The sequence below is a fragment of the Macaca thibetana genome, chromosome 14 (assembly GCF_024542745.1).
Source record: "Macaca thibetana thibetana isolate TM-01 chromosome 14, ASM2454274v1, whole genome shotgun sequence".
NCBI classification, from domain to species: Eukaryota; Metazoa; Chordata; class Mammalia; order Primates; family Cercopithecidae; genus Macaca; species Macaca thibetana.
Genome location: NC_065591.1, coordinates 109,091,292 through 109,110,010, shown reverse-complemented (window position 1 = coordinate 109,110,010; position 18,719 = coordinate 109,091,292). Strand labels below are relative to the sequence as shown.

At 46.4% G+C, this 18,719-nt stretch overlaps 1 protein-coding gene across 14 annotated transcripts in view; it reads right to left on the bottom strand.

Annotated features, from left to right (window-relative positions):
- Window positions 1-18,719, bottom strand: part of CEP164 (centrosomal protein 164) — an 88,486-nt gene that overhangs the window by 53,206 nt on the left and 16,561 nt on the right. For 9 of the 14 annotated variants that reach the window (XR_007719427.1, XM_050758960.1, XM_050758959.1 and 6 more), the window contains 4 exons: window positions 17,988-18,099; window positions 10,280-10,478; window positions 5,751-7,457; window positions 43-201 (listed from right to left, as the gene is read on the bottom strand). Coding sequence is in view for 13 of the 14 variants with exons in the window: in XM_050758960.1 (XP_050614917.1) it covers window positions 43-201; window positions 5,751-7,457; window positions 10,280-10,478; window positions 17,988-18,099 (2,177 nt within the window). In the remaining variant the exon portion in view is untranslated. Of the gene's footprint in view, window positions 1-42; window positions 202-2,471; window positions 2,608-5,750; window positions 7,458-10,279; window positions 10,479-17,987; window positions 18,100-18,719 lie in introns of those variants that run through there. The other 5 variants (XM_050758969.1, XM_050758970.1, XM_050758966.1 and 2 more) reach the window with 4 other exon arrangements.

Here is an 18,719-nt window from a genome sequence, read left to right as displayed (position 1 = left end):
CCACAGGAACTACAGACACTGAACACAAGAGAAAGTACTTACCAGCATGAGTTCTCCAAGCTGACGTCCAGACTCCACTGAGCTCCCAAGGCTCACACTTTGAGATCCACGAAGGGCAGAGGGTGGGGTATCCACAAGGCCTCGTAAAGGAGCCAGACCCCCAAGAGGAACATGAACTGGGGCTAATGAGGAACCCAGGGCCTGGGCAACAGAAAACATCTTGTTACAACCCAAGAAACCATGTGGCTCTGAAAGTGTCGGAGACAGATATAAAAATAAAACATCTAAATCCTGCACGCTCAAATTTAAACCACCTCCGCTCAGAGGCTGCTAATGAAACACAACATCCAGAAATTACCATTGTGCCAACTGTGTGAGAAATCACAGGCTGGTTTCCTGATTCTCATAAGTCTCATGCTATCGCACAGTAAACAGTTCTTTAACATCTGGCAGATGCCGCATGGGGTTCCGCTCTCCTTTCAGAAGCCACATAGGAGGCCGGGCGCGGTGGTTCATGCCTGTAATCCCGGCACTTTGGGAAGCCAAGCCGGGTGGATCACGAGGTCAGGAGTTTGAGACCAGCCTGGCCAGTATGGTGAAACCCTATCTCTACTAAAAAACACAAAAATTAGCCGGGTGTGGTGGCATGCGCTTACAGTCCCAGCTACTCGGGAGGCTGAAGCAGGAGAATCACTTGAAACCAGGAGGCGGAGGTTGCAGTGAGCCAAGATCACACCACTGCACTCCAACCTGGCAACAAAGCAAGACTCTGTCTCAAAAAAAAAAAAAAAAAAAAAAAAAGGCCAGGAGCAGTGGCTCACACCTGTAATTCCAGCACTTTGGGAGGCCGAGGTGGGCGGATCACCTGAGGTCAGGAGTTCTAGACCAGCCTGGCCAACATGGTGAAACCCTATATCTACTAAAAATATAAAAATTAGCTGGGCATGGTGGTGCATGCCTGTAATCCCAGCTACTCAGGAGGCTGAGGCAAGAGAATCAATTGAACCTGGGAGGTGGAGGTTGCAGTGACCCAAGATCACACCGCTGCACTCCAGCCTGGGCTACAGAGCAAGGCTCTGTCTCAAAAAAAATAATAATAAATAATAAATAAAATAAAAGCCATATAAGAAGGATGTGGGAGGGGAAAGCAGAGACAAATCCTCATCTAACAGAATTCTCAATTGATAAAGTTTAAAATTGATGAGTCAAGAAAAAGCAGTCTAAGTGTATTATTTACAAAGATGGACGTAAACACAACAGAATGGTTGCCTGTGAGGAGGGCTCTGCACAGTGAAGTGCTAGACTTTCTTATATGCCTTTTAGTGCTACTTGACTTTTTAAACTACTGACATGCACTACTCTGATTAAAATCTAAGGCCAAGGCACAGTGGCTCACATCTGTAATCCCAGCACTTTGGGAGCCCAAGGTGGGAAGATCACTTAAGGCCAGGAGTTCAAGACCAGCCTGGGCAACACAGCAAGACCCCATTTCTACAAAAATATTTTAAAGATGAGCCAGATGGGGTAGCATGCACCTATAGTCCCAGCTACTCAGGAGGCTGAGGAGGAAGGACTGCTTGAGCCCAGGAGCTGGAGGCTACAGTGAACTATGATGGCACCACTGTACTCCAGTCTGGGCAAGAGAACAAGACCCTATCTCAGACTAGCCTAGGCAACACAGTGAGACCCTGTCTCTACAAAAAAATTAAAAAATTAGTGGGACATAGTGACACATGCCTGTAGTCCAAGCTACCTGGGAGGCTGAGGCGGCAAGATCAATTAAGCCCAAGAGTTCAAGGTTACAGTGAGATATAACCACTGCACTCCGGCCTGGGAGACAGAGCAAGACCCTGCCTCTAAAAAATAAAAATGACCCTGTCTGGAAAAAAAATCAACACTAACTACAAAACAAATACACATGAGCAACAAAAGAAGGACTCTCTCCCCTTTCCACTGAAGAGGAAGGTGGCTGAAAGGAGCCTTGCCGAAGGGCAGTAGTGGGGCTGACCAGGTCCATTCTTTTCCCTGTTCTCCTTCCTGCAAGCAAGGGCTGGGGAAAGAAATCAGGCTACAAGTCAGAATTCGTGAGACCTCCTGCTATTCACAGACTCTCTGATTCTCAGTTTACTCATCTGCAAGATGGAGATGATGTGTGCCTTGCCACCTGACTAGGTGTGCAGAGAAGCTCAAGGAGATGAGTGCTAGGAGCCTTTGTGAGTGGCCCAGGGCTACACCAACATTATAAAATTGCTACCATCACAGGGATTCACATTACAATAATCTAGACTTATCAGAAGCAAAGATGGTAATCTGGTGACAATTTACAAAGACCCCTTCAAAATTCATTTCTCAAACTTAAAATATCTCAGATGACACAAAAATTCCAATCCTCCCTAATCCCATAAGGACTGAAGAGAGAAAAGGAAACCCAGAGGCAGCCAGGCTGAGGTTCCAAAGATCCATCTTCTCACCTGTAGCCTCAGCCTAGGGGCCAGACCAGTGGGTGGGTTCCCAGGAGGGCCCATTTCTGCATCAGATGCTCATCAGGAAAAGTAAGGTGAGAACCACTCCTGAGCTTCTGCAGGTCCACAATCATCTGGCCTGTTGTAGAACATCTTTGTGAAGGAGAAAACGAGCTAATAACCGTAACACTGGCCAGCAGTGCACTGGCTAAACACCTTCCATGCGATGTCTCATTTTACCCTCACAACCACCGGAGACTGGCTCTGCCATTATCCACAGTCCCCATATGAACAAATGGAGGTTGGTGAGGTCAAGAACCCTGCCCACGCTGGGCGTGGTGGCTCACACCTATAATCCCAGCACTTTGGGAGGCTGAGGCGGGCAGATTACCTAAGGTCAGGAGTTCAAGACCAGCCTGGCCAATATGGTGAAACCCTGTCTCTACTAAAAAAAAATTTAAAAATTAGCCAGGTGTGATGGCAGGTGCCTGTAATCCCAGCTACTGAGGGAGGCTGAGGCAGAAGAATCACTTGAACCCGGGAGACAGAGGTTGCAGTGAGGTGAGATCATGCCACTGCACTCCAGCCTGGGTTACAGAATGAGACCCTGTCTCAAAAAAAAAAAAAAAAAAAAGAACCCTGCCCAAAGTTACAGAGCCAGTGAGGGGCAGAGATGGGATTAGAACCCAAGGCTATCTCTAAGACAGTACTTTATACCAGCTCTGGCTGTGGCAGAAAAAAAAAGCCTAGGACATACATGGTCCCTGACACCTCTAACCCCAGTACTTTCGGAAGCCAAGGCAGGAGGATCACTTTAGGCCAGGAGTTCAAGACTGGCCTGGGCAACATAGTAAGACCCCATGTCTACAAAAACTAATTTTTAGTTAGCTGGGTATGGTGGTACACACCTGTAGTCTCAGCTACTTGGGAGGATTGCTTAAGCCCAGGAGCTCAAGGCTGCAGTGAGCTACCATCACACCACTGAACTCCAGCATGAACAACAGAACAAAACTCTGGTCTCTTAAAAAAAAAAAAAAAGGGTGGGGGCTGGGGGAAAGAGCCCAAGAAAGCTTCTTCAAGGTAAATTGGGCAAACCAGGCATGCTCCTCCTGGTTTCAGCCCTTCCAACCATCCCATCAGCAAGCAAAATTATCCCCACACTATATTTATGGAAAATTACAGACTCCTAACATGGCTAATTTGCTAACGTGCTGGGGGCTTGAGGGAGGGAGACAAGCATGCTGAGGGCTTCGTTCTCCCAGGCCTTGACCAAATCAGCAGTTAGCGGGGAAATTATACATTCCTGGCTCCTAGCTGATCATCTTCTATAGACGGCCATTAACTCTGAGTATGGGGCTATGCATGGAGTTGTCCTTCAGAGCAGATAAACTTACTGCCATTGGGCTAATTAAAACTTTCAGGATAATCTGCAGCTTATCCGATATTTATAGTGCTTCAGTAGTTATTAAAGCTAACAGAGAACCAATGCAAGCCAGCAATTAGGAAGCAGAGCAAACAACTGGGTAAAGCCACAGCTGGGCAACAGCAAAAGAATAGCTGGAGAAATTCAGATTGATCCCCATGGTCTCTGATCCAACTTGACTTCTGAATGAAGAATATGGTGAGTCTTTAAAGGGACAAAGGGAGAATGATAGGGCAAGGTCAGCCATTTGATAAATCCCAGTAGGGGAGGAAGTGAACTCAAGAGTGAAGTCACAAATACGGTCTAGACAAGCCTGACACAGGTTATCCATGTGGTTTTCTGGGGACGCTAGGAGGCAAAGAGCAGAAGCAGCTCACTGGATGGCAGAGAGAGGTTCTGGCCTCCGTCTCTCACGAATATTAGCTCTCAGGCCAGGCATGGCAGTTCACACCTGTAATCCCAGCACTTTGGGAGACCGAAGCAGGCAGATCACTTGAGGTCAGGAGTTTGAGACCAGCCTGGCTAACATGGCAAAACTCTGTCTCTACTAAAAATACAAAAATTAGCCAGGTGTGTTTGCACACGCCTGTAGTCCCAGCTACTCAGGAGGCTGAGGCATAAGAATAGCTTGAACCCGGGAGGTGGAGTTTCAGTGATCCGAGATGATACTACTGCACTCCAGTCTGAGCGACAAAGCAAGACTGTCTCAAAAAAAATAAAAAAATTTAAAAAAAGAATATTAACTCTCTAATCAGGTGCAGTGGCTCATGTCTATAATCCCAGCACTTGGGGAGGCCAAGGCGGGTGGATTGCTTAAGACCAGGAGTTCGAGACCAGCCTGGCCAACATAGCAAAACTATATTTCTACTAAAAACACAAAAAAATTGGCCGGGCGCGGTGGCTCAAGCCTGTAATCCCAGCACTTTGGGAGGCCGAGACGGGCGGATCACGAGGTCAGGAGATCGAGACCATCCTGGCTAACACAGTGAAACCCCGTCTCTACTAAAAATACAAAAACTTAGCCGGGCGAGGTGGCAGGTGCCTGTAGTCCCAGCTACTCGGGAGGCTGAGGCAGGAGAATGGCGTGAACCCGGGAGGCGGAGCTTGCAGTGAGCTGAGATCCGGCCACTGCACTCCAGCCTGGGTGACAGAGCGAGACTCCGTCTCAAAAAATAAATAAATAAATAAATAAAAATAAAAAAATAAAAAAAACACAAAAAAATTGGCTGGTGAGCACCTGTAATCCCAGCTATTCGAGAGGCTGAAGGCACGAAAATCGCTTGAACCTGGGATTCAAGCAATGGAGGTGCAAATTGCAGTGAGCCAAGATCCACTGCACTCCAGCCTGGGCAACAGAACAAAACCCTGTCTAAAAATAAAATAAAATAAAAATAAAAATAAAACATGATATTAACTTTCTAGTTCTGTGTGATTTCAAGAAGAGATAAGTTCAGAGCTTTGGGGTAGGCTGCCTATGTGGAAGGACCTCTCTCTAGAATCAGCTGATAGGAAAAGCTTCCCAAATCCCAGGAAGACACGTGTTTATATGCCAGGATTAGCGATGTTCTGCTCACCCTCAAAACTGATCAAGTTCAAAGCACATGAACCACCTATGAATTACAATTATAGCCAGGGAAGGGAAATCATAGATACCCTCAGCCCTATCTTGCAGGTGATGGCGTAGAAGAAACTTCAAATATGTGTCATCCCATAAAATGGCCATTTGGGTAGTTAAAGGGCCAGCAGTTACCAAGGAAGGGTGGGTAACAGGAACACAGGCCTGACAGCTGTGGTAAGACACCAACTCCACCTGCTCCCTCCCTGCCAAGTTTAGGCCTTTAGGCCACGCTCACTAAGAAGCCTACCTGGTTGAAATGCTGCATCTTGCCTGGCTCTGTAGCAAGCCCGCCGATGGAGCTCTGCTGGACTAGCCCCTGCCTGAGGGGGCTGCTGCTTGGCTGGAAGTGGGCTGGCTGAGAGGCCTCCTGCCCAGCAGGGGCAAGGGCCACCTCCTGAGGATGTTCCAGCAGCACTGGCTCCCATGATAGAAGCCTCGAGTCCCTCTCCAGGACTCTGATGGCCTCGTGCTCACCCTCACTAGACATCCTAGAAGACTCAGCTGCCATGCAATAGACTGTGCTGGCGCTGTGTCTACACGGCATGTCCTGCATGCTCTCAGGCAGCCCCAGGCCCTCCGGCCACCTGGAGATCTTGACCATCTGCAGGATGTGCTGGTAGAACCTCTGATCCTCAGAGTAGTCTTCACTTTCTGACTGCTCCTCGACAGGGCTCTGCATGTGGGACATGTGAGGAACTGAGAAGGGGCTGAAGTGTTGATCTCTGAAACCTGAGTCTGACTGAGCCACACCCTCCTCAGATCCCCGTGAGCTCTGCAGGTTCCAAGGGAAGTTGTTCACCTCGTCCAGGACGGGAGAGCCCAGGTGTGAGGCCAGGCTGCTGCTGCTGCTGCTGCTGCTGCTGCTGCTACCGCTGCTGCTGCTGTTCTCCAAGTCAGGCCCAGACACACTAGGCTTCTCATCTTTACAAGGGAGCTCTGCAGACCCGAGGGTCTGTCTCTTCTCACCGGCAGGAGGCTCCCCGGGGGCCCTCCCTGAAAGGGGATTCTGAGCTGGTTCTGATGCCAGGGTTTCAGGTGGTATTAGCAAGAGCCCCTGAGGTAGACTTTCAGCTGAGGCCCCTAGAGCCTCAGGGTCACTGGGCTCTGTTTCCTTGCAGCTTCCTGGGATATCCTTATTGACAAGCTTGGAGACCTGTTCCATCCACAGTCCGGGAGGTTCTCTCCTCCTCCTCCCACTGCCTACGCTCCCACCTTCCCCAGGAACTCCCTGCCAGCTCAGGTCTTCAGTAGGGCTGCTATCTAACAACAACTTGCTCTTCCTGGCAGGCAACATGTGGCCGGAAGAACAAGAGGACAGGGAGGGCTCCTCATCAGGGGATGACGTGGGAATGGGGCTTTGGCCCTTGTCCCCTCCAGGGCCAGTGGAGCTCAGTTTGGCTAAGCTGTGGCTGTGCTGCTCCCCTTTCAGCGGCAGGCCCTTGATGGCTTCAGAAAGCTTTGAGTGGACAGGGGCCTGGCTCCTGCTTTCTACCACATCCTGCACATTTTGGAGAAGCCCAGTGTTCTGAGGGGCTGGAGTGCCCAGTTTCTGCTGTCTGCTCCTCATTTCCAGCTCTTCTGTTTCAGGGTCTGAAAACCCCAGGTAGATTTTCTCTGTCACCTTCTGGAGTTTCTCCAGACCCTGCTGATCACCTAATTCTCTCCTGCATTGGGCTGAGGCCCTGCCTAAAATTTTCTCCATGTCAGCAAAGACCTGGTGGATTTGGGAAGTTTGGCCTTTGAAGAGTGGCTGCAGCTTTCTGGGAAGGGCACCCATGAAACGCCAGGGGGTGTCGCCCAGCATGCCTGGGCTCTTTCCTTTGTTATAGGATCCCTCACTTCTAGCCTGAATCTCTTGATCTAGGTCCAGATCAGGAAGCCCAGGTGCTGACGGAGGGGACAGGCTGCAGAGAAAGGATGAAGGAGGCAGAAGTCCCTCCTCAGGCTGCGTTTCCTAGATGGGTATATAAACATGCAGAGAAAACGAAGACAAAGCACTTCTGATTTACACTTGCTACCTCACCCCTTGGTAAGCCCTCAGCAGAAACCCACCCTCTTTATTCAAGGTAAAGCACAAACTGAAGAGGGAAGAAAAGATAAAAACTCTCTTGGGCTGAAAATATATTGTTTTCTAGGCTCCAGTTTCCTTATTTACAAAGAGGAGGCTGGACTAGATCAATGGTTTGCAAACCTTGCTCCATGGAACCTGGGAAGTTCAGTACCTTGGGGTACTATATTGTGCATGTGACAGAGAAGAGGTGTCACAAAGACCTACACTGCCAAGTTCAACCAAAGAAGCTCCATTTCTTTTTGTATAAGCTGGACCTCTATAGAGGAACTGACTTGAAGACAGGGCTCTACTACAAACTAAAGTCTGAAAATCGCTAACCAGACTATCCCTAATGTACTATCCAGCTCTCAGATTCTGTGATTGATTAGTTTTATAAAATGCACCAACCTTGGGCCGTGTGTGGTGACTCAAGTCTGTAATCACAGCACTTTAGGAAGCTGGGGCGGGTGGATCACTTGAGGTCAGGAGTTCGAGACCAGCCTGGCCAACATGGTGAAACCTCATCTCTACTAAAAATACAAAAAATTAGCTGGGCACAGTAGTGGGCGCCTATAATCCCTGCTTCTTGGGAGGCTGAGGCACGAAAATTGCTTGAACCCAGGGGGCAGAGGTTGCAGTGAGCCAAGATCATGCCACTGCACTCCAGCCTGGGCAACAGAGCAGGATGCTGTCTCAAAAAAAGAAAAAAAAAAGAAGAAGAAGAAAAAAAAAAAAGTCCACCAACCTTATCAAGGACACCCAGAAATTTTTTAACAGGGAGAGAAGAGAAGCATAACAAATGACCCGAGACTTGAAAACTCAGTCTAGCATTGTCTACCAAATGAACCAGTTGGTATTGTTGAGAGACCTCCACATGGTCACAGACCCTCTGGGCTAGAAAAACTTCTAAAAAATCAACCACCCCTCTACAAACATTCACACTGAACCCCAGTTGGCTGTGAGTGCACACCTCCAGAGAGTCCAAACCACTTGCGTCCAGGCTGCCTGCCTGGCTGAGAGCTGTCCCCTGGACAAACTCAAGTTTGAGGCACCTGTCCTGAGCCCTAAGACCCAGACTGACAGCGCAGGGCTGTCCCATTTTCTTCACTTCCTGCAATCATGGAAGGAACTCTTTTTAACAGAGGGCTCTAAGAACCCAATCACACACCTACATCTCAGTCCTTTACCCAGCTCTCCACCTCAGAACCCTCACTTCATTCCGTCTCCCGCCTTTCGTCAAGCCACAGCCTGCCCAGATGCCTGACTACCATTTCAAATAATCCGGGGTCCGTGAAAAGCCCTGTGGCCACCTTTTGCCATTCGAAAACATGACATTGGAAAATCTAGCCTAGCTGGAAATTATCTGCCCTCTTTTCTCCATCTGGAGGAATGGGCTTGTTACCGTGTTTCTCAAAACATGAGTAGTATGTCAGGGAGGGGAGGGAAGAGAGAAGTGTCTGCGGAGCTTGGACCAGAGGAAGCACAAGGCTCTGGAGGGAAATAAAAGCTGTAAGAGCAAAACAAGTGGACCACTGAAGAGGGCTGAAACGATGTTCCCAGTGCTCGCCACGGGCTGAGCTGAGTTCCTATGTCCCTCCCTCTCTTCAGCATGCCCCACCTGCCCCAGGCCTGGGTAAAGGGACCACTACAGCATTCTGGGAGAGCCTGGGCCTCACTTTGGTATGGCTCCAGGTCTTAGTTGCTCCACCTAAATCATGTGGGCAATAACTCCACCTCCTAGGTTCAGACGTACTAAAGGGACAAATGAAACAATAATTAATATGAATACTTTGAACTCAAATACAAAAGCTACTTATAACCAAGGAAATCAGGCTGGGCATGGTGGCTCTCGCCTATAATCCCAGCACTTTGGGAGGCTGAGGCTGGTGGATCACTTGAGGTTAGGAGTTTGAGACCAGCCTGGCCAACATGGTGAAACCCCATCTCTACTAAAAATACAAAAATTAGCCAGGCATGGTGGCGGACACCTGTAATCCCCACTACTCAGGAGGTTGTGGCAGAATTGCTTGAGCCTGAAAGGCAGAGGTTGGAGTGAGCTGAGATCACGCCACCATACTCCAGCCTGGGTGACAGAGCGAGACTCCGTCTCAAAAAAAACAACAACAAGGAAATCACATGGCAATTAAACTTCAGTTACCCACCACTCACTGAGGACACTGGCAAAAATCTAGATGAGCAGATAAAGCCCAAGGCTTTTCTCTGGAATCTTGAAGGCACCCGGTGTTTTGACAACTAAATTATGGCTACATCTGATATCTAGGAATTCACACCGCCTTAAGACAAATAAGGAACCCACACTGGGGAGGCCTGACTCTGAACAGGAGAAAGGACACTTCACTCAGCTCACTGGCCTCTGCCAACCGCCTTCAGTTCCCGCTCTCCAGAGCAGCCGATGCCATTACTGCTACTACTACTGCAAAAACCATTCTCAGAAGAGGACTCTCTCTCATCAATCCTATTAGGTAACATGCACTTCCCAAGTGGGGAGAAAAGGAAATGTGTAGACATGGCAACAACTTCCAGAATTCCAAAAGCTGAAAGGAAAATCGACCAGAAGACAGGCAAAGTTTAGATGAGATACTATCAAGAATTTACCATATTCTGACTGTTGTCTTCAACCTCCCAGCTGCAGACACCTAGAGGTTCCCAATGTCCCTCCAGATTTCAGCCCTGGCCTCTCTGGGAGAAGGCATCCACTGACTCACCAGGGAACTTTTGGGGGTCTCTTTGTCCTTCTTGTCTTTCTTTTCCTTTTTTTTTTTCTTCTTCTTAACGGCCCCAGAAGTTGACAGCTTTGCCCGCTCTTGGATCACCAAGTTCCGATAGTGTTCGTCACATGGATGGTCCCACATAGACTGCCCGTTGGCAAAGTTGAAATAGTAAATGTCACCTGTGATGTCCTGGCTGGGGACGGGCAGAGTTCAGAAGTTAGTCCCTGCTCAGTTACAAAAGAAGAAAAAGAAAAAGAGGGGAAAAAAAGAAAAAGGGAGAGGAGGTAAAAGAGGAGGAACAGCGGGGGTGGAAAAGGGAGGGAGAAGATGGAATGAGAGGGGTTAAGAGCCGAGGGAAGGAAAGGATTAACACAGAGTCAAAGGGTACCATTTGGTTAAGAAGGAGTTAGCTTAGATATGGGAAGAAAGGATTAGGATACCTAATCTCTAGATGCTGATGTATAATCACTGGAGTTCTTGAGAATGCATGCTGGACTAGTATAGGAACAAACTTGGTTTTCTTTAGATGGAGAAGTATAAAAACTATAGCATGTTGAACATAAGTGCTAGGATAAATCTTAATATTTTAATAAACAGTCTGAGGAAGAACAATGCATTGTGAGAGCTCTGGTTTTACAGAAGACTCTAAACTCATAAGAAGCAATAATCCTGCCGGGCGTGGTGGCTCACGCCTGTAATCCCAGTACTTTGGGAGGCTGAGGTGGGTGGACCACCTGAGGTCAGGAGTTCAAGACCAGCCTGACCAACATGGAGAAACCCCATCTCTACTAAAAATACAAAATTAGCTGGGGTGGTGGTGGGCGCCTGTAACCCCAGCTACTCAGGAGTTTGAGGCAGGAGAATCACTTGAACCCGGGAGGCGAGATCATGCCATTGTACTCCAGCCTGGGCAACAAGAGCGAATCTCCATCTCAAAAAAAAAAAAAAGTAATAATCCAAGCTAGTGTGGACCAATGGTAGAAGAAAATAATGTAGGAGGTATATTTCAAGAATCTGTGTTTCAACATGGACAAGTCCAAAATAAGCCACTCATCTCATCCACCATTAACAACAATCTATTAGGACAGCTAACAGGAAAAATGAAGTCCACTCACAATAGTAATGCAAAATATTTTATACTCACGCATAAACCTAAAATGTGCAAAATCTTTATAGAGTTTTACTGACAAGTCAGAAAAAAGAAAAACACCCACGGGAGAGGCATTCAGTATTCCAGAACAGAAAGACTCAAGTCTGTAAAGATGTCAATAATCCCAAAATTAATATATAAATCCAATACAATCCCAATCAAGCTCCTTATGAAATCTGACAAGCCAAATCTCAATTCAAACATAAGAGCAAACGAAAAATAAATGAGAAAATGAGCAGAAATAAAAAAAATCAGGGGTAAAAAAGGACACTGATAGAAGATATGCAAATGACCAATAAGCACATGAAAAGATGTTCCACATCACTAAACATTGGGAAAATGCAAATCAAAACTATTCTGAAATGCTACTTCACACCGTAAGCATGGCTATTATCAAAAATCTAAAAAATGAGCCTTGGCAACATAGTGAGACCCTGTCTCTACAAAAAATGAAAAAAATTAGCCAGGCACAGTGACACACATCTGTAGTTCCAGTTACTCAGGAGACTTGAGGTGGGAGGATCGTTTGAGCCCAGGAGTTCAAGGCTACAAGGCTGGGTGCAGTGGCTCACACCGCTAATCCCAGCACTTTGGGAGGCCGGGGCAGGTGGATCACCTTAGGTCAGGAGTTCAAGACCAGCCTGATCAACATGGTGAAATCCCATCTCTACTAAAAAATACAAAAATTGGCTGGGCATAGTGGCTCACGCCTGTAATCCCAGGACTTTGGGAGACCAAGGTGGGCAGATCACAAGGTCAGGAGTTCAAGACCAGCCTGACCAACATGGTGAAACCCTGTCTCCACTAAAAATACAAAAATTAGCCAGGCGTGGTGGCGCATGCCTGTAATCCCAGCTACTCGGAAGGCTGAGGCAGGAGAATCGTTTGAACGGGGGAGGTGGAGGCTGCAGGGAGCCAAGGTCGCACCACTGCACTCCAGCCTGGGTGACAGAGCAAGACTCCGTCAAAAAAAAAAAATTAGCTGGGCGTGGTGGCATGCACGTATAATTCTAGCTATTTGGGAGGCTGAGTCAGGAGAATCACTTGAACCCAGGAGGTGAAGGTTGCAATGAGCTGAGATTGTGCCATTGACCGCCAGCCTGGCAGACAGAGGAACCCTTGTACACTGCTGGTAGGAACGTAAAATGGTGCTGCCACTTTGGCAAATAGCATGGGGGTTCCTCAAAAAAATTAAATCAAATTTAATATTAAATAAAAATTAAATAATTTTAAAATAGCTGGGTACCATGGTGCACACCTGTAGTCCCAGCCACTTAAGAGGCTGAGGCAGAAGGATCCCTCGAGCCCAGCAGTTTGAGGCTACAGTGAGCTATGATTATGCCACTGCACAGCCTGGGTGACAGAGCAATACCCCATCTCTAAGAAAAAAATTAATTTAATTTATAATAGAATTACCATGTGACCCAGCAATTCCATTTCTGGGCATATACCCAAATGAATTGAAAGCAATAATTCAAACAGCTATTAGTACACCAATAATCACAGCAGCATTGTTCACAATAGCCAAAAGACGGAAAGAAGACCAAATGTCCATTGACAGATAAATTGATAAATAGGGCTGGGCACAGTGGCTCACGCCTGTAATCCCAACACTTTGGGAGGCAAAGGTGGGTAGATCACTTGAGGTCAGGAGTTCGAGACCAGCCTGGCCAACATGGTGAAACTCCATTTCTACTAAAAATACAAAATTACCCAGGCATGGTGGCACATGCCTGTAATCCCAGCTACTCAGGAGGCGGAGGCAGGAGAATCGCTTGAACCCAGAAAGCGGAGGTTGCAGTGAGCCAAGGTCGCACCACTATACTCCAGCCTGGGCGACAGAGCGAGACTCTGTCTCAAAAAAAAAAAAAAAAAGATAAATAGAATGTTGTATATACATGCAATGGAATATTATTCAGCCTTAAGAAAAAATTCTCACGCATGCTACAACATAGATGCACCTTGAGGATATTATGCTAAGTGAAAGAAGTCAGACACAAAAGGACAAATATTGCATAATTCCACCTATATAAAGTACCTAGAATAGGCAAATTCATAGAGCCAGAAAGCTGAATGGTGATTGCCAGAGATTAAGGAGAAAGGAAAATGGGGAATTCATATGTAATGGCTATAGAGTTTCAGTTCGGGGATGAAAAAATTCTGGAGATGAATGGTAGTGATAGCCATGTAACATTGTAAATGTACTTAATGCTGCTGAATTGTCCACTCAAAAATGCTTAAAATGGTAAATTTCATGTTATATATATTTTACCACAATTAAGAAAAAATATATACAAATGTATTGACTTCAGTATGACAAAAGAAAGCATAAACCAAATTAAAAGACATGTGACTGGGATAAAATAGTAGAAATAGTGGTAAGATACCACTCCTATTACCCAGAATACCCAGAATAATCAAAGAGTTCTGTCACCTTAACAAAAATAAAAGATAAGCAATCTACTAGACAAAAAGGCAAGAGATATAAACAGGTAAATCACAAAAGATCAACAGATGGCCAATTCAACTCTACAAACAACTTGGGAAATGCAATTTAAAATGATCCATTGTTATTTGTTGCCCTTGGATTGACTATTTTTTTTTTAATTGACAATTTTTTAATTGATAGTATTTCTAGGCTAGGCACTGTGGCTCATGCCTGTAACCCCAACACTCTAGGAGACTGAGGCAGGTGAATTGCTTGAGCTTAGGAGTTCAAGGCCACCCTGAGCAACATGGCATAACCCCATCTCTACAAAAAAAAATACAAAAATTAGCCACACATGGTGACATACACCTGTAGTCCCAGCTACTGGGGAAGCTGAGGTGGGAGGATCTCTTGAGCCCAGGAGTTAGAGGATGCAGTGAGTAATGATCATACCACTGTACTCCAGCCTGGGCGATAGAGCAAGACTCTATCTCAAAAACAACAACAACAACAACAACAACAACAAAAACTTCAATATACTAAAAACGGAATAAAAAATTGTCCTTATTTGCAGATTACATTTTTCTACAGGGTAAATATGTCCTAGAGACATTAAAGAAAACCTAAATACTGCAAATGGAAACAGACCATGTTCATGGGTTGAAAGTATTGTTTAAGATGTCAATTTTCCCCAAATTGATTTACAGAGTCAACTCAACCACAATAAAAATCCTAATAGGAAACTGACAAGCTATTCTTTTTTTTTGAGACGGCGTTTCGCTCTTGTGGCCCGGCTGGAGTGCAAAGGCATGATCTCAGCTCACTGCAACCTCCACCTGCCAGGTTCAAGTGATTCTCCTGCCTCAGCCTCCCTAGTAGCTGGGATTACAGGCATGTGCCACCACACCCAGCTAATTTTGCATTTTTAGTAGAGACGGGGTTTCTCCATGTTAGTCAGACGGGTCTTGAACTCCTGACCTCAAGTGATCTGCCCGCCTCGGCCTCCCAAAGTGCTGGGATTACAGGCATGAGCCACCGTGCTCGGCCTCGGAAACTGACAAGCTATTCTAAAATTCATATGGAAATACAAAATACCTAGAATGTGACTTTGAAAATGGAGAACAAAGTTGGAGGATTTACCTTAAATGATTTCAAGATTTATCATAAAACTATATAATCAAGACAGAATGGTACTGGTGTGAAGACAGACAGATAACTCAGTGGAAAAGAGCAGAGGATCCAGAAACAGCCTCACTTCATGGCCAATTAGGAAAATATCTAAATGTCCTTCAATATAAGACTAGTCAAATAATTGTGGTACATCTCTACACAGGAAAGTATGTAGCTGATACAAGAAAGAGTAGGCCTACACAAACGGACATAGAAGAACAGTGTATATAATAAAGTGCTTATGTTTAAAACTAAACCATTGTGGGGGGGGTGCATACATGTGTATTAAAAGAGTCTAGAGAGAATTTACCAATTAATAGTAATTACCCTTAGTAAAAGAAGAAGGGTAAAAGATGGGTAAAGAAGAAGAAGGGTAAAAATGTATGTATACCTACGTTTTAATGACTCATTTTATTTGTTTTTGGGACAGGTTCTCTCTCTCCCCGACGCTGAAGTGCAGTGATGCAATCTCGGCTCACTGCAGCCTCAATTTCCCAAGCTAAAGTGATCCTCCTAACTCAGCTTCCGAAGTAGCTGGGACTAAAGGTGCATGTCACCACCCCTACTTAATTTTTGAATTTTCTATAGAGACAGAGTTTCGCCAGATCGCCCAGACTGGTCTCAAACTCCTGAGCTCAAGCAATCCCCCAAACTCGGCCTCCCAAAGTGCTTGGATTATAGGTGTAAGCCACCACACCTGGCCAATTTATTTTAAAAAGTGAAAAATAGTCTGGGCGCAGTGGCTCATACCTGTAATCCCAGCACTTTGGGAGGCCAAGGCAGGCAGATCATGAGATCAGGAGTTCAAGACCAGCCTGACCAACATGGTGAAACCCCATCCCTACTAAAAATACAAAAATTAGCCAGGCGTGGTGGCACACGCACGTAATCCCAGCTACTCAGGAGGCTGAGGCAGAGGTTGCAGTGAGCTGAGATTGCACCATTGCACTCCAGCCTGGGCGACAGAGCAAGACTCTGTCTCCAAAAAAAAAAAAAAAAGGTGAAAAATAATTCACACTCTCCTTACAGGATAAAAAAGGGTGTTAGCCACCACTATCAGGTATATAAAGGCAGCTGGCATAAAAGCTGGCACGTAGCTGGCCCATAACCAATGACAGTTTCCTTCCATCCATCAAGTTAGGTGCTAGAAACAGAATCCACTCCTATAAACTTATCCTACAAACATGACCAGAAGTCCTTAGCACCTCAAACACTGTGTAAAGTCCTGACAAATTTACTTCAATAGAGGTGGGAGAAGGTTAAAGGAAAGGTGGCTAAAAAGATCAAGAGAACAGGCTGGGTTCAGTGGCTCATGCCTATAATCCCAGAACTTTGGGAGGCCGAGGCCGGTGGATCACCTCAGGTCAGGAGTTTGAGACCAATCTCGCCAACATGGAGAAACCCCGTCTCCACATACAAAATTAGCCGGGCGTGGTGGTGCATGCCTGTAATCCCAGCTACTCGGGAGGCTGAGGCAGGAGAATCGCTTGAACCCAGGAGATGGAGGTTGCAGTGAGCCGAGATCATGCCATTGCACTCCAGTCTGGGCAACAAGAGCGAAACTCCGTCTCAAAAAAAAAAAAAAAAAAAGATCAAGAAAACAAAGAGCCTGCCATGGGAGGAAAAGCTAGAAGGACTGCGATCCTTCAGCTAAGAGTAAGGCGACAACTGTAATCACTTTGAGCTATGGGCAACACAGTGAATGGTATGAATGGGATGATTACGCCTTGTCTACAAAATTGCACAAAACCAGCAGAAGAGGGGACCCCCAGGATACCTGAGGACCAGTTTGGGATAAGCATAGGGAAATCCCAATCTAAGGTAGGAAGTAAATTTATGGCACTCACTTCAGGGAGACAAGCTGGAGAGAGCTCTATGCATGTGATTAGGAAGAGTAATACAGAGAACAGTGTCACCATGAGCAGGGAGCCCTGCAGTCCTCAGGAGAAGGAGGGAGACAGCAGCAGTGACATGGCTCCTTCTAGCTCCCCAACCTTGGCCACTCTGTCTTTCCTCTCCATAAACCTCTGTCTCCCTGAGACAACCTGAGTGAATCACTGCTCCTTCCAACCCAAAGAGCTCTAGCCAAAATGAAAATACCAATGAATCCGTGAATGGGAACCTATTCATGAATAGGTTATATCAATTCAGATATGGCAGAGCCAGGTGTTCCCAAGGGACACAGAAACCCTTTGCTGGTCTGCATGGCCTCACTGCAAACCTCTTTAACACCAGCATCTCATTTTATTTTATTTTTTTTATTTTATCTTTTTAAGTAGTCATTTTATTTATTTATTTTGGTTTTGTTTTTTTTTGAGATGGAGTCTCGCTCTGTCGCCCAGGCTGGAGTGCTGCGCAGCAATCTCAACTCACTGCAACCTCTGCCTCCCAGGTTCAAGTTATTCTCCTCAGCCTCCTGAGTAGCTAGGACTGCAGGTGTGTGCCACCATGCCCAGCTAATTTTTTGTATTTTTAGTAGAGACAGGGTTTCACCATCTTGGCCAGGTTGGTCTCAAACTCCTGACCTCAAGCAATCCACCCACCTCAGCTTCCCAAAGTGCTGGGATTACAGGCGTGGGCCACCGTGCCCGGCAAGACCAGCATCCATCTTAGACATGCTAAGGAGGTAAAGTTGTCTGTTACAGTATCAGTCTGTAAGGAGTAACAACAGCCCCTCAGCACATCCTAAACAGATGCTGGTGCTAAAGGACCGGATCCAAGGCATAGCTCCTGTGGCCTTAGATATAAGCATTGAACCCCAACCTAGGGACCGTCCAGTCAGCCTACACTGAAGCCTGAAATAGCAGGCAGCATAGCAGAGGGGTGGCACAGTACTGTCCCTGACTGCACAGTATAGGATTGGAAAAGCAGGCCAGGCCAAACTCATCTCCAGTGTTAGCTTCCCTCTGCCTCTGCTAGGCCAAGTCACTGGGCCACACCCCCTACTGACTTACCATGGTTTCCACTCCCCAGGCAGTGGGGCCACAATGCCCTCCCGCGCCAGCCACATCAGTTCTGGTTCCTTGATGGGATCAATACCAATCTCCCGGGCAAATTCAAGAATTTCTGAAAGGAGAGGCAGAGGTGGGAAAGTAAAAGAAATGAAAAGAAGAAAAAAACTCTCAATCTTTTTCTACTTTGTCTTTTCTCTCCATCAATGAGAAAATCATATTCTTTAAATTATAAACAATAAACATATAATTGTTTCCTTACAATTTATAAATGGTACACTTGAATCCAAGCATGCTGTCTCCACACTACAATGATATAATCTGATGCCAAGCATTAAAAATGCAAAAAATAGGCAGGCGCGGTAGCTCATGCCTATAATCTCAGCACGTTGGGAGACCGAGGCAGGTGGATCACAAGGTCAAGAGTTAGACCAGCCTGGCCAACATGGTGAAACCCCATCTCTACTAAAAATACAAAAATTAGCCCAGTGTGGTGGCATGTGTCTGTAATCCCAGCTACTCTGGAGGCTGAGGCAGGAGAATTGCTTGAACCTGGGAGGAGGGGGTTGCAGTGAGCTGAGTTCACGCCATTGCATTCCAGCCTGGGTGGCGAGAGCAACACTTCATCTCAAAAAAGAAAAAAAAAAAGGTAAAAAATAAACTAAAACCAAGACTTCATTCCAGCGGGGCCTGAGAGGCAAGAACCCCAAAACCATAGCCAGAACCATCCAGGAT